The 15,921-nt window shown below is 40.2% G+C and overlaps 1 protein-coding gene across 5 annotated transcripts; it reads right to left on the reverse strand.

Annotated features, from left to right (window-relative positions):
* Positions 1 to 193: 193 nt before the first annotated feature.
* On the reverse strand, positions 194 to 13,155 carry LOC124056538 (transmembrane protein 198-like). 5 transcript variants are annotated; one of them, XR_006842983.1, is made up of 6 exons: positions 12,647 to 13,155; positions 3,476 to 3,709; positions 2,702 to 3,277; positions 1,444 to 1,521; positions 832 to 1,257; positions 194 to 578 (listed from the first exon to the last, which is right to left on the reverse strand). XR_006842983.1 is itself a non-coding variant. In XM_046384083.1 (5 exons), the coding sequence occupies exons 2-5, from the start codon at positions 3,627 to 3,629 to the stop codon at positions 1,205 to 1,207; spliced, it is 861 nt and encodes a 286-aa protein (XP_046240039.1). In that variant the 5' UTR covers positions 3,630 to 3,709; positions 12,647 to 13,155; the 3' UTR covers positions 194 to 1,204. The 5 variants fall into 5 exon arrangements, 2 of the variants coding, with proteins under 2 accessions (XP_046240039.1, XP_046240038.1); XR_006842982.1 differs by having other exon boundaries at positions 194 to 989; positions 1,033 to 1,257; positions 1,373 to 1,521; positions 12,647 to 13,153; XR_006842981.1 differs by having other exon boundaries at positions 1,373 to 1,521; positions 12,647 to 13,153.
* Positions 13,156 to 15,921: the final 2,766 nt, after the last annotated feature.

Here is a 15,921-nt window from a genome sequence, read left to right on the forward strand (position 1 = left end):
ATGAAAGGCCACTCTGCCCTGTATTGTGTTGCCGGCAAAAAAACAACTTTGGAGGCACCATGGCAACCCCACCAGTTGCATGACCTCCTTCTTGTCTGTGAAAAATCTGGTGAGTAATGCGGTCAGTGTCAAGAGCCAAGAGACAAACAGTGCAATTTATCCAACTCAACCAATAAGCAAAACCTAAAAACCGTTTTTGTATCAAACACATTTATGTATCATTGACATTTCTATAAACAAGTATGTACAAATTCAGGAAACAAGTACATTGTCCCCTCAACTAAAGACTGCTAATCACTTAAAAATCTACAAATTAACAACAGACATGCTTTGTTTTTTGTCTTTTTTTTATGAAACATTACCATGTACACAGGCTTTATATAAATTAATGAGCTACATTAAAAACATTAAAAAGGTCACAGAATTAAAGAGTGCTGCTGTAAAAGATCCTGCTTCAGGCTCATGCAAAGAGCTTTTAAAACAAACTGTACTTTATTTGCATCTTTTAGTTTTTGCTTCACTTTGTAATACTCGCTGTATCCACCTACAAGTCACATCTTACTCTCTCCACACACCATCTAAAAAAATACACAAAACGAAAATCATTATAATAATAAACTTTCATAAATCCTACAATCACACAGTTAAAACAGTAAGACAGATAAAAACACAACACTTCATGGCAATGACTAACTTAAGTACAGTACATGTAATGTCAAACAGATTGCTTTGTCATGTTCACTAGCAAAACAGAAATATATCAGTTTTCTTAAGGCTCGTACATGTTGTTTATGTATTTAATACACAATGAGAGGAAATGAAGGACCTTACTTGGTTAGTATCAGATTTTAAGTGTTGCTCTGAGAAATACAGTGGTTGCAGAGGTTACAACGTGATACCTCTTATTTCTCCCCAAAAAGCAGCATTCTCTTTCACTGAACACCCAGGGCTGGCACACCAATAGAAAGTAATCCAGCCTCGTTCCAAATCAAGGGCAGGCTAAACCCACAGCTGAGGGGAGCAGTTTATTGGTTCTACTCTACATTAGGAAGACAGAGCTGGAGAACCAGAGAGCACTAAGCAGTCCCTTCCTCATCTCTTTGTTGCTCAGACCCTGACAACTGGGGTGGTAGCTGTGAGGGGTGCGGTGGATCCGGTGTCATAATCCAAGTCGATCATGGTGTGATTGGCAGTGCCCAAGCTGCTAAGGGAAGTGCCAGTTCCCATCTGTCTGTCCCGCAGACTTTGCAGGTAGCTCTGAAAAGAACAACAAATGGAGAAATGCTTTAGGTACAAAAAAATGGTGGGGTCAATGTGAAGAGGATTTTAAGGCATCAGTATCTACAGCACACGCCATTCTGGGTGCACTGACCGGTGCCAGTAGGTCCCCGGCGTAACGTTTCACTGGGGTGGGTTTACGGCGGTATGTGCCTTCCTGCCCACCTGCCTGCTGTCGCTTCTTGGCTTCCTTCTCTCGAATCCGCATCAGCTGGACTCTCTTCTGCCTCCGACTGATGACGACTATGAGGACAAAGGGGGGTCAAAAGGGGGGGTTTTAATATCACTTTATCATTACACAACCATCATTCTAGACAAAAAATGAAATATAGTAGAGATGAAGTATATTTGTAAAATCAGAACTGAGTCAGTTCCATGACAAATCATCCAGAAATTTAATGTCATAAGTTTTGTGATTGCTTGTATGCGTATTCTAAGCCTCAACAATTGCAGATTTTTAGTTGGATTGGGTTGAAATTTGTATCGAACATCCCAGAATCCCAAAAGATAATTTGCAACATGTACTCATGTAAATAGTTGATGCAGAATGTTTTACAGTAATCCCATTAATAAAAGCAAATAATTTGTAATCTGAACATTAAAAATATCACTCAATCATTTTTTTAACTACTGTAGCTAACTTTTCATACTTGTCATTGTTTGTAATATTACAGTGGTTTTATTTCATGGGTAGATATTTACACTATGTTGACTTCAAGGTTTTCTATCTTTGTGATACAGATTCAGGAAATTTGCACATTACAGCTTATAGTGGCCTGGTTTTGTTGCATCCTTAGCTCAATACACAGATATTAATTTTATTTCAAGTCTTTCACTACTAATTTCAGACAATGTCAACTAGTAATAGACCAAATCAATAAAGCATGTCTGGGCTAATCCCACCTGAAACAGGTTTGGGCAGATTATGGCAAATTGCATTTCATCATAGCCAGAAGCATACAAGATTGCAATCTTAATTCATTTTGTCATCAAGCAGTTTGATGTGATAGTGAGATCATGGAACTCTGCTCAGTTGGTAAAGCCAAGAAGAAGCTGACTGTCACAGGACAGTCTGCGATAATGGAAATCTTGACCTTTCAAGTTTGGCTCAGTTGATGATGTCAGAAATTATTTATTACATTGGCAATCAATATTTACTTCATAATGACATGTTAAACCAAAAGCATATCTATTGTCAGTTTAAGAAAAAATTACCATTACCATTATCAAAATCTTGAATTTAAGAGAGTCCCAGTGTCTTAAAATTAAAAACTTATATTTACAATATGATATTTTTAGCCTTTTATTATTTGAGCATTTACTAGGATGTTACACTTCCTTTTTACACTTTTATCAAGTTGAAAACAGTTGCAAAGATTGTGGTGCCAATCACTTTCAATGCATCTTAATGTTTCCTTCTTACCCTCGGTGTGTGAGAAGCTGTCATCCGTCAGTTTCCACTGGACCAGTACTCCTATGAGGCTGAGAGCAGGCCAGATGCCCAGAATGACCCAGCTGTACCAGCAGAGAGGTGGCCCAGGAGTGAGGCGCAAGCATTCATACACATGTGTGGCCAAAACCAGCATCTCCACAAAATAATCAGCACACACCGTCATGATAGCTGCCCCAAACACAGCCGTGGACAGCATGGTGAAGAGCTTCTGCCACTGCAGTGTCAACACGGCGAACAGCATGCCTGTTCCCAAAAGTGCACCCAGTGGGACCCAGACTGTGGTTGGAGTGTAGAATTGGTGAGTGACCAGCAGGGCCGCGAGGGCCAGGAGGAGGCCCAGTAGCAGGCCGGTCATGAAGAGCCCGACGCTTCGCACCAGCATAGTGACCAGACCGCACAGCAGGCCGATACCGAGACCGATACCCGCACTGGCCTCCACGCTCAGCTGAGTGTCCAGCACATGCTCCTTGTGGCACAGCAAGAAGATGATGACAGAGCCAAACATCAGACCAGACAGAAACATGACAGCCTTGAAACAGCGGTAACCTAGAAGAAGAGAGAGCTACAATGTCAAATCTTTAACAACAAACAGATTCCCTCTAGAATGTGGCTGTTTGATTTGATATATTAAAAGGCTTCAGTATGGAGGAAAGTTTATGGTTACAAGTCACATTTTGATCATGTGTTATGTCATCCCAAAAGCTTGCTTGATGTCAAGGTCTGTGAGCCAGCAGGGATCCTCACCAAAGAAGCAGTAGATGATGCCAAACAGGCAACACATGGAGCAGATGACGGCAGGGATGATGTCATACTTCCTTTCTATCTCCAAACTGCAGGTGTCGACGTCAACCACGCCTGCCCCTGCTCCTTCAGAGCTCAGCCCAGTGGGATCTGCCATTCTGGGAGATTGTGGGAGGCTGAAGTTCGAGACGAGGGTAGGATATCTGGTGGTGTTATCTTAGGTCCATCTGAGCAGATCTGGTGACAGGAAGGGGAGAGAAAATGTTCACGAATTTCAGAAAAAAAACAACAAAATTTGTTTAAAAAAAACAAAAAAAAACATACTAAAAGTACCCTGATCAGCACAGAACACTCAAGCACTCCTGGGGTAAACGCGATGTGTGAAATCTAAAGGTCAACTGTAACTTCTTCCTCACTGCTCTGTCAGTGTGCAGCTGTCACAAACTTAATGAAACTTTTCAACTCTTTATTTTGCTTCTACCGCATCACTGCACAGAAGGAAAGACAAACTGCTCAAGGCTCGTGTTCATAAGTGCGGGATGTAAAGTCATGGTTTCCTCCTCAACTGAGCAGTAAACTAACTAGCTAGCCTAGTTAGTTTAATTAGGTGGAATATTAACTCATATTTCAATGTGTTTTGCACTCAGAATTTGCACGCAAAATTTCAAAAGGTTTTTTATTACCAGGTGGTTCAGGAGGCAGTGTAGGCTATTTCTGTTACAGCTGCCATCTTGTAGTGAGGATGAAGCACTGAAAGATTACACTCAGAACTGATTTTTTTTAAATTTTTTTTGAATGTTGAGGTATCTGCTGCCAATGAATTAATTTAGAATTGGGAACAGACAGTTTCGCTGGAACTACTTCTAATGTCCAAATTTGACCTGTTATTTGGCATTCAGTTTTGCTTTTTTTAATGATATAATACAGAATTCTAATCAATTAATAATTAATATTCAGGGAAGCTAATTTTCCTATATTTTATTTGATGAGGGAGGTAAGGGCGCTGGATAGTGGACAGGGGCCACTGGTCCAAAAAAGGGTTGTTGTAGTATTAGTAGGGTACTTTACATTTCACTTCAACATACTCTGTAATTTCTAGGAAGTGCACTAGTACTCTACTCAAAATTATATATGATATTTAAGCTGGCAGGCCTGTTGAGAGCCACAGAGCGCTGCAGCGGGGCTAAAGGCTTATGGGTGGACTGCTCAATCTGAGGCTGCTGGCAGGCCTCCTGTATGATCTCACCACAGCTGAGATCCGATTACAGCTAACTCACGTTTTCTACTTTAGACAAACAGTCAGGAACACTCGGCCCTGCCTTTATTGTTTGCTCCTTGCCAGATCTTTCTCTGTCTGCACTGACTATCCTACGCCTCTCCTTCTTTACCTGGAATATTCCCAAACTTCTATCTGTTTTCTCATGGAAAGGCCTCATTTGTTTCACCTTTTTCCTCAGACACAAGACTATGTAATTTGTATGTCCTGCCTATGAATGACTTTACATGGAAAAAATGAAAGTCCACTGGAAAGTTTTCTTTTCTTCTTTAGTCACTTGCACTTCCAGTACTTATGTCTCCCTTCTGCTTTCCATCAGTGACAACTGCTCTCATTTCTTTTTGTGAGAGAATTTAAGAGAAATGTATCCAGTACGTGTACGTGGCCAGTTAAAGTCTGGAGACCATGGTTTGGTGTTACATTATGAAGATAAGAAATAGATGACAAAGAGAAAATCTGTATGACAGTTGCATAAAACAAAAATCCAATAAAAATATTACAAACTGCGGTGACTCGGTTTATGATTCTCAGTACAACAAACTTAAAGTTGTCTGGGATTTTCTGTTTTAGTTCATAATCCTCTCTCTATCTATAATGGTCTACATATTAAGACACCTAATACGTCTGACTGATGCAAATATGAGTGTCAGTGTGTTTGTCTTTGTGACAGACTGGCTTCCCTTGACCAATAAGCAAAGTCTCAAGCTACATGTGACCCCAGGACAGGATAAGAGGTTGGAAAATGGATTAACAGAGACAGGAAAATCATTGTTATGCCTTTTGTTTCACTGTTTGGTCTTGTAACTTTGATCTGCCTCTGCATGTTGGTGTTGACTCAGCCATATGAGAAGAAGAGGAGATTTTTTACAACAAGGAACTGTTAAAAGGTTAACCAAAAAACTTCCGACTAAGTTCAACTTGATGTTGTTGATTGCCACTGGTTTGACTCAGAGCCTTGTACCCCTGTCTGCATTTGTTTAAAATGAATGTAGCATAAAGCCACCTGGTTGGTTTGGATATGAAACACCTGTTCCTGTAACTTGTGGAGCTTGCTGTGACTGACTCTGCTCTGAGGCCTTTCCCCTATTTACCTTCTACATGACCTTTGGCCGTTTGCAGTTCTTTTTTTTTTTTTTCTTGTGAGAAATGTGAAACTTTAATGACAGTTAATAACCTCATCTTCTACTACACAATGGACTTCATGGACTTTCGTAGGAACAACAGATGCTGTGTTTGTTACTGAGTGTTCAAAGATAATTAATTAACCTACAGCAATTAAGTAAAAAAAAAAAAAATCATCTAGTTCTTCTGCTGTCTCAAAAAAAGAGATTTGATGCCTCTTGTACTAAACATACACATGAAATTTGAATACAGCTTTGTACTACATTTTGTGGGTAGATAACATAGTGACACATCACCTAACACACTAGTTTATTCTTAATAATTACTGCAATTGGACACTGACAACTTCCTCTTTGGCTTGTAGTGGCCCAAGACTTTGAATGAGCGCTTTGTGGTAAGCTTATCGAATTTAGTTACAAGGCATGAGAAGTCATCATCGCCAATAGAAAATAATTAAGTCCAGTGTCCTTCTCTCTCTCACATATCACATTTGGTTAATGTTAAACTTTACATTCAAACAACTTTTTTTGGTTTACCAGCTACTATCACTATGAGCGTGAGCGTGAGTTATTATTTCAATACCATTTTAAAAAGATTATTCACTAAATCCTACAAGCACGCCCATGTACACTCCCACATTTCTGTGCGTCAGCCTCATGTTACTCCTCTGAGAGTCACAATGGTGTCCTATGTCTAGCAGGCTTGGAAGTCCTAGCCGCTTTGGGAGAATAGAGCCATTATGGGGCAAAACAAAGACCCTGAGGCCCATGCTGTGACCTCTAGTGGCACTCAGAGGAAACCATGCGGACAAAAAGGGAGACAGCGTATAAATGGCTGAAAGCGCCAAGGAAACTGGTAGATCCCAAGTGTTTGCTTTAACATGGGTGCCAAGTATTCTCCTTCTGAGGGCTGGTGAGTGATGGAGGGAGGGGCGCCTAACCAGAAACAGAACTATCTGTCTTAATGACCGAGTTGTCCGGAGGCCCCAAAACCTCCCCATGCTTCCTAGCTGAGATTTCTACAAGCTAAAATCGCCTGACAACTAAATCAATACAAATCACATCTGATAGTTGTTGAGTGGTGAACTGACCAACTGACTGACTGAAGCTAAGAAGTTGACTATTTCATTTCCAGCATGGACTAGCTTCACCATCGAAGGCTTGAAAAGTATCAAACCAATTTATTTGTACTTGAACAGCCATAAAAAAGCAAAAACACATAAAGGCCTCCAGAAATATGACTTACATTTACTTAAGAGGCAGTAGGTGGAATCTGTGCATTAACACACAATAAGCATCAGCTGCAGATGAGCTACTGGAACATTAGCTTGCCTTTGCAACAGAAACCTGCCCCTGAGTATACTCCCCCTGAACAAATACTGCAGGAGGCTGAGTACGCAGATTTGAGTGCTCAGCTGCTGAGGAACAGGCAGGGCCAACTTCAAGTTCCCCACATAGCTAATTTGGGTGTATTTAATGAAGGGGTGTGTGTGTGTGTGTGCGTGATCCCCGCCAAGGGTGCTGCAAGTGCTCCTCCGACTTGATGACCAGGGCCAGCTGAGAAGCTGAAAACCTGCAGTGTTACGACTTGGCTCTCTGACAATTTCACTTGCAAGAATGCAAGATGTATCTGATTCTGCGCTGTGCAGTTGCAGCCATAAGTCACGCCTCTTTCAGCTGAACACCCCAACAAGCTGAAAAGACTGATCGAATCCAGACAAAAGGCTGGGAAATATGCTGTCACAGTGAGAGCTATTAAAACAGATGCCAAATTGTGCTTAGCATAACACTGGATAAACATGAATAAATTTATCCTCATCATCACAATACCATCTGGTTTCACCTTAGATTACAGCATATCATATGGCCCATTGCTGAGCTTCCTGTGCCTTCACAGCAGGAAGCTCAGGACCAGATGAGGAAGTGGAAGATCAGACTTCAGCAGGAACTGACCCTTGTGTTTGTGACACAGAGCAGAGACAGGCACAAAAAGCTGGCTCATCAACAATAAAACATCACTTTACCTCAACAACACCATTTCCTTGATTTCAAGTGAGAATCTGGGGCTGGGAAGCACGAGATAGCTACCAGACTCTGCGTAAGTAAGAACGTTAGAACTGTCAATAGAAACGACTGGGCATGAGCAATTTGGCCGTTCTGAGGAAATAGCAGGAATGGCACCCTTGCAGTGAAAATAATGGTGTAATCTGTCTGGCTCACAGGCTAATCTTCATAACACTTGCTATTGTGTCACCAAATGTAGTAACAACTTGCATAATGAACAAAGTACCATGTGAGTTTTTCTTTCCAGGCTTTGAATGCTCAGCAGTTTTGTCATTTCTATCCATAAATTCTGGGTATGAGCTCCATGTAGCCATATCCAAACCACAATGGTGCAGCGAACAAAAATGTGCAAAAGCTTTACACATTTATTCAGTCTTTATATTGAAAAATCAACCTGTCAGTGCCACACAACTCTCCACCAGCCACATTCCTCTCATTTTCTTTTTGCTGCAGGAGCCCTCAGCTTCAGAGTCTTACCAGAGTGTGTGGCATTGGTTAATTGACTGTGTTTCAAAAGCTCTGCTGTGTTCTCCACATCTCCACACTACAAAGATAACCACAAAGTGTGTGACCCTTTGGATACTACTGCATCGACAATACTCATAAAGACACGTGTCTCGGAAAACTTTTGCATGTGACTTGAGTGAGTGCAGTGAAGAGTCCTCATTGCATTATGGATGCATTCAAAACAGCTTACAACTTATATTACTGGTGTATTTTGTCCTGTGCAGATCTCATATTCATATTTATGTCTTCTCTTTTGAAGTTTTCTTCTCAGGGCATCACATGGTCATCAGCTGCTTCACCCAAAGCCATCTCAATCAGACTTTACCCAAAACATGGTTTTAATGCAACTCTCTGACAAGATATATGACAAAAAAAATATGCAATATGTGCAATGGATCTTTCTTGTACTAAGGAACCTGAAGAAAAAAGATGCTTCACTTGAAAAACTGTTTTTCTCCCAAAACTAACTCAGTTCACCCAAACAACTTCATTTTGCATGCAGCACAACCAGAGTTCCTCGATTTTGCTCACTACTCAGAGTTTTCTGACACTTCTGACATTCTGCAATATTTGGTCATACTCAATAGCTTTTGTATACAGACAATGGGCACCTGTTCAAATGACCATATGTCAATCTCATTATAACTGGAGGTTAAAAGACTTTAACTGAAGTCTCCTATTTCTGAATAAAGATCATTTCAGAAATTATAAATATAGTTTATAAGTCACAGTGCCAAATCATTTTCCCTCTGATCATGGACCCAATAATGATCACTTGTGGCAATATCGTATTATTAGAGTACAAGTTTTTTCCTCATAATCTCTCAATCTCATACCTGCCTGACTTTAGTCTGAACAATAGAGGCCTTTCAACTTAAGACTGTAGAGAGCTACTTAAGGGAGGCAGGAAAAAAAAAATCAGAAACACAACGAGAATCACATGTCAGTGGTGTGCAGGTATACTGTACATTAGAAATACACATGGTCATTAAGATGGTAAAACCATGGTAAGGACTAATGACTCTCTATGCTGAAGTAAATTACAGCTGTGATGCAGCAGCAGGGGTTATTGCATACAGTATGTGTAGTAAGGAGTTCCACAATGTTCTACTACGGTTTGTGGTGGAAAGCAGCATCTGATGCCCATATGGTATGTCATGAGCATGACAGTATGGCACAAGATAATACACACTGCTGAAGAATTTTAGGTTGGAGTAGAAAACCTAAATGTAACCACCCATGATGCAGACATATCTTTGAGAATGACACTACCCAAGTTCCCGGGGTGTTTAAACCTTGAGCTGAAGAAATTTCACTGGGGTGTGATGATATTATTACAGCTTACTGAAACTTTGTTGAGCTCTTGTCAAATTGGTGTACAAGAAATAGTTTGCTTTGGCAGACAACTAAAGCAAAATCAAATATAAAACATAGGCCTGATTGAATTGTGATCACTGTGTCAGGACACAGTAGTGGTTCAGACCTCAGTGCGGTGCCTATATACAGTATGTTTGCAGCACTTCCACAGCAGCTCTATCATTTAGAGGAGACATTTAACCCTCTTTGTCAAATTCCAGTAGACAATAATTGTACCTCCTACAGCGATCTCACGAGCCTAAAATATCACATGTCCTTCATTTTCCAAGCCAACTCAACACTGCTCGCATGTCATAACTATAACCAATGTTTAAAGTGCTATAAGTAGCCTATGGATGGATGTTTTGAAATGACTGGTATCAGTTTTTTATGTGGTTTCCATGTGACAATGGGACACCGTTTTTCGTACCCAAGTGTTTCGAGATCCTTCCATCTCAGAGTCTAACACAAAGTCAGGTTGCACCTCAGCCATGTCAGTTCGTCTTGCAGTTGGGATTTTTTAATTAGTGACTTCAGAATTAAAATCAGGATTAAGTGCGCTTGATAATGAAAGCAACTACATTAATGGTCCTGTATTTTAAAAATGAACTCAAAAACAATATACATAAAACATTACATCTGGCACCATTTAAATTGTTCTCTGAGTGTTTGATCCCTTATAAAGCATTTCATTGAGGTGTTTTATAGGAATACACACAATGAATTTTGCTGTAAGAAGAGAAAGTCAAAGAGCACAACAGTTTCAGTATTAGATTGAAAACAGACACGGATCTTGAACAGATTGTACATTCCAGCTCTTCCTCAGATCTATTCAAATTGACAAGTTAAGAGTCAGTCCTCAGTGAACAGATTTTTTTGACCATGTGCGGCGCATATGTACAGACGCAGGTGGCCTGAGCATGTGGTCTGACAGAGCTGGAGCGTTAACGTAACAACTCTGACGACTTCTGAGGTACACTCACCTGAATAATCATTACTCAAGGTGTCACTGTGAAAAGGAATTTGCCTTTGTGACAGCTTTGAGCTTAAATCACATCCGGATATGACATTTAACAATAATGAAGAAGCTGAGTATACATGATTCTATCATTGGTTCTTATTGAAGAAAATATACGGTATAATACTGCTGAACAAATAACTAAATTATGGTTTAAACTAACCACAGGCAGCAATGAAGTTCATCACAGACATAAAACAGCTGAAAGCAAAACTAGGAATAACCTAAATTTCTTGGGACAGCTTAAGCTAAAGAGTTTTCTTTTACAATGTAAATTAAAAAACAAAACAAAATAATTATTTTACTTTTACTTTATAGTGCAAAATACAAAGTTATCCAATGCCACCATCTCACATAAGTTTGGAAATGTATGTATACTGTAGAGATGGCCATCCTGCCCATACCTTAATCAGAATTTAATTAGATGAATAAACCTTATAGCCTATGGCCCTGCTGGCTTAAGGGGGAAAAAAGACTGCTTCTGTTTAAAGAAGAAAGCAGATTCAAACACAGTAATTATCCAAACTTCAAATTAAAGCTTGTCCTCATAAAACGAGAATTCCTACTTTGCTGTGCTGGTCAGCTGCTCTTTCTTACTGTGGACTCTGTCTTCCAACACAACTCTCTAGTGAAGGCTGCTGCCAGTATCTTCACTAAAGTTTAGCTTTAGTGAAGTTAAACTTTAATGAAGATGCTTCCAGTATCTTCACTGAAGTTTAGTTTTATTTAATATGTCTGTTAAATTATTAAATGTAATGACGTGCGTTTAATCGATGAAGAGAAGTCATGGTGTTAGCATAATTTTCTAACAAAGACCAGACAAAAATGAGAGCCCTGCATCTATGCTAATTAAAAGGTACCATGCAAAAAAACATGTGCAGTCTAACTTTCATCAACCCTTCTCTTTTTCCCCAAAGCAGGGAAGGGCTTCCTCTCTGCTGTTTCAAAGGGGCAAAACCATCTGGTGCAGGCTGACAGAGTAGGTCATGTAGATGGAGGGGGCTCGCTGTGGGGGTGTAACTACAGACTACACTCTGCAGTAAAGACAGGACCCATAGACTGTCATCACAGCCCAAAAACCCAAGAGACACTCCTACCCTGGATCACACAGCAGAACCGCAGGGCCAGGGCTTTTGGCACGCTACACAGGCCATAAAGAGTCATGAAATGTTTGCCCTACAAGATGAAGGATGTTTCCATATAGTTAAACTTCTCCACAGTCAATATGGATAGGTTATGAGTTCTGTTTGATCAGATTTATCAAACAACCTGTACTGGATTTTAATCAAACAAATCTGTCCTGATTTTATATTTTTGTTATAGGATTCTCATCTCTCATTAACACAACTTCTGCGTATCTGGACTTGTTAGCCAGCACCGATTAAGGCACAAAATTGGAAGATTTTTCTCTAAATGTTTGGTTCAGTGCACACAAAGACAGCTTTTATTATCCTGGATCATTATGTCTTTGTCCTTAAAGGCTGAAGGATAAGTTGCATTATGTGCCTCAAGTGTAAAATACTTTGAAAGGGGAGCAGCCATGGAAGCAGTCTGGCTTGCTACGTGTTATTACAAACATTTCCAGCTGCAGAGTTTGGCCATGATCAGCCAGAATCAGCTCATCTATAATCAGTCATTATCGGTAATGAAGTACGCGGCTATTGTTTCCAGTGACAGATTGGAGTTAACCGAATTCAAATTTCTCCTTGTAGAGAACAAACTGACATCTAAACTTTGGGGGTTAAAATGAAGTGAAGCCTGGCGGAGTGACTCAGACATCTGCAAAACAAGAAATAATTTAAGCTGCAGTAAAAGTGATTTTAAAAACTTACCAATAAGCCCGTTTTTTCGGCAGTTGTAACGTTACTTCTCCTTGCCAATCGGCCCTGTCAAACAGGAAAAACACCCCACCATTCACAAACACAAAAGCGGTGGTAGGGTACCAGGGAAAACCGGTTTTCTCCCAACTTTTCCCTGGGCTCTTTTCTAACTCACAGGCTGAACAAAACAGACGACAACAGCATCGTTTTTCCCCTACCCCTGACTCACGCAAATATTTAGAAACGTGAAACAAGCTAGCTCTGACCACAGATGTGAGTAGGGTTAGCTAGTTTCCATTCTCCGCTGATGCCCGAGTCACAGAACTTTCTAACTAAATTAACCGTTGAAGTTCCCGTTTGTGACTCCACACCAAAAAAAACCTTCCACATCTCTCTCTGGAAAATCTTAACGATCCTCCCTCACACACACACCTCCCCTCTTCCTTTCCCTCTGCTGAAGTAAACGGTACTTAAAGAAAACAAAGGGGAAAAAGTTTTTCCCTCTCTCCTTCGGAGGCGATCCCCTCGCTACCTCCATCCAGCGTCGTCAGTTGGACCGTTGGAAGCGCAGGGAGGGAGGGGGGTGGTTTGTGAGCACAGCTATGGATGAGTTGGCTTGCTGTCCCTGAGCTCCTGTTATAAACTGAGAAGCTCTTAATTTTTTCCGCACAGTCGGAAATAGAAGAAACAACAATGAACTGCTATGACTCGCAGAAGTCCATTTATACAAAGACTTTATCTGAAGTCGCCCCCCCCCACCAACCCTTAGTATGAAGGGCCACACAAGTTAACTTCAGAGGATGTTGGAAGATACAATGTCCAATAAACCAACAAACTCTAATATAGAGTACGTATTATGTATCACTCCTGACAATGTATCACAGCCCTTGTCAGGAGTAGCTTAAGTGCTAACGAGCTTTCATTTTCTAATAAAGCACCAGTTTGTGAATGCTAAATTTTAAATAATGACAATTAAATTATTCACTAACACTTTATAGAGCGTTTTAACTAATAATAAATGTTGCAATAATGAACTAGACATTTTTATAACCTGACAACCAATGATGGATTAGAACTGTTCCTGATTTAACAATTAAATACTCAGTTTGCTTTTTAAAGGATGAGTTTTAGAAACTGAAACAGGCCCAACTGCAATGACCATGTGTTAAGACGGTGACCAAATGTTTGAATGTCAGGGCAGACAAGTTGTACTGTATGTTTCAAGCTCACTCATTCTCTTCTCCTTTCTGCATTCACACTGTTGAACACTGACGAGGGCTGGGAATTTGTGGAGTCCAGAGGGTAACAACTGGTGACACAAGACCCTGTGGAGTGTGTTGGTACATGCAGAGGGAATGAGCTGCAGCTGAGACTGTAGGAGCACTCCTTTCTCACATGCTCTCCCCAGAGGAGGGGTTGGTGGTCTTATTTATAGCCACGGCCATAGACTGCATGGAGACAACACTAACAGTTCAATACCTACACCCACAGGTGTTCATCATTGTCTACATTTGCATAATCATCTACACATTCAGGTTGACTTTACTGTTGCATTATTACTTGAACTTGCATTAAAATAGCACAGTAATTTATTCATTTATTTGCACCGTTATTCATCGCTTTCACTGCATTTCCAGGAGGATTTAGCAATAGACAAACATTTGGCTATATTCTTCAGGATAAAGTATCCGACAAACTGCAATTGAGCATTTGAACCAATCTTGGATTCTTGTTCTCTTCCTGGTATATCCCCCTGCCAATAAAGATGCTGTTCTCTACTTTCCAGTAAATGTCTACATCTCTGAAAAGTCACTACTCATCTGTATAATCCATTAAAGCAATGTTAAAGCAATAGTACTGTGTTGTGACTTGAACCTCAGTTCCAATCCAATACAATCAAGTTCTGGGAAACTGAATGACAAACAAATGAGGATTTTTCTCCCCCCCCCACCCCTCACAACCTGAACAGGCAAGTATGTTTCATCATGAATCTAAAGTATTAGGCTGGTACCTCAAAGTGAGCTACAGCAGAAGGATGATTCACAGGCCTTCTACAACCTTCACAAGACTTTCCAATTAATGAGACATTTGAGCGTGAGAAGTGGTATTCTGCTTGTTTGATGTTTACATTAGGGCTGCAACAAATGATTATTTTTATTATAGATTAATCTCATAACGTTTGGTTGTTTAGTCTATCAAATGTGGGGAAAAAAGTCAGAAAAATGCTCATCACATATTCCCAGAGCCTCCAAAAGACTCTGGAGCTGGAACCTGCAAATGTTTGACTTCTCTGCTTGAGAAACGAATGAACTGATCAAGTGTTTATCAAAGTATTTGATAATTAAGTTTCTTTTGACTAATAGTTCAGATAGATTATTAGACTTATCATTGCAACTCGGTTTAGATGTGCTTGAAACATCTTTTCTTACACTTTTCTGCAAAACACCTACTTCGAATCCGAGTTATACATTTGTTAAGTCTCAAACGTGTAAACTCAAACGCTCAGGGGTGATTTGCGTCACTGTGTCAACACTCAAGCCTTCATTTTCACCATCTAAAGCATAGCCTCTCAAACTAAAAGTTTGCATGTTACTGATATTTATGCAACACAGCCTACTGGAGTTTTATGTTCTCTTACAAAACATCCATTACGAGTCACCCCTGTCTATTTTATACACAGACTGTCCGAGGCTGGTTGAAGCTGATACGTGGAGACAGACATTGCTTTGTAGAGAAAGTGATCTACCTTTAATCTCTTAGCTTCATAAACTACATCCACCCATTGTGTTCACATGCTTAACTCACAGCACTGTGTGGATTTCCAGCTCTGCATCTAGTGGGGGCAGAGCAGATGCTGTGACAGGAAGTTACTAACATGGTCCAGATGTAAGGACAAGAGACCACCTCAGACACAGCTGCAAAATATGGACAACTATAGCCAGCGACTACAGACACAAACAGAATCCCTGCATTGAGGAAAGCTTAAACACAAGACATTTGTGTAATTTTGAAGACAAATATGAACCAACTGAGATTTTTATCTGTCCTCATTTTTAGTGAGCCTGTCCTCACACACTGCAGAGGTTCAATACTGAACAGCGTTTTTCAAAAACTCTTTTATAAAAGGGACATACATCATATTCAAAAGTTCAAATGGAATATTCTGCACATTCAAGTAATTCTTCTTTCTTTAACCCACGAGGCTAATAGCTCAACATGTGCCCTCTAGTGTTTAAAATGACCCAGAGCAACAAAGTGACAAATCAAAAGGCACCAGTGAGCCTCTA

Source organism: Scatophagus argus, chromosome 3 (assembly GCF_020382885.2).
Source record: "Scatophagus argus isolate fScaArg1 chromosome 3, fScaArg1.pri, whole genome shotgun sequence".
In the NCBI taxonomy this organism is placed as follows: domain Eukaryota; kingdom Metazoa; phylum Chordata; class Actinopteri; family Scatophagidae; genus Scatophagus; species Scatophagus argus.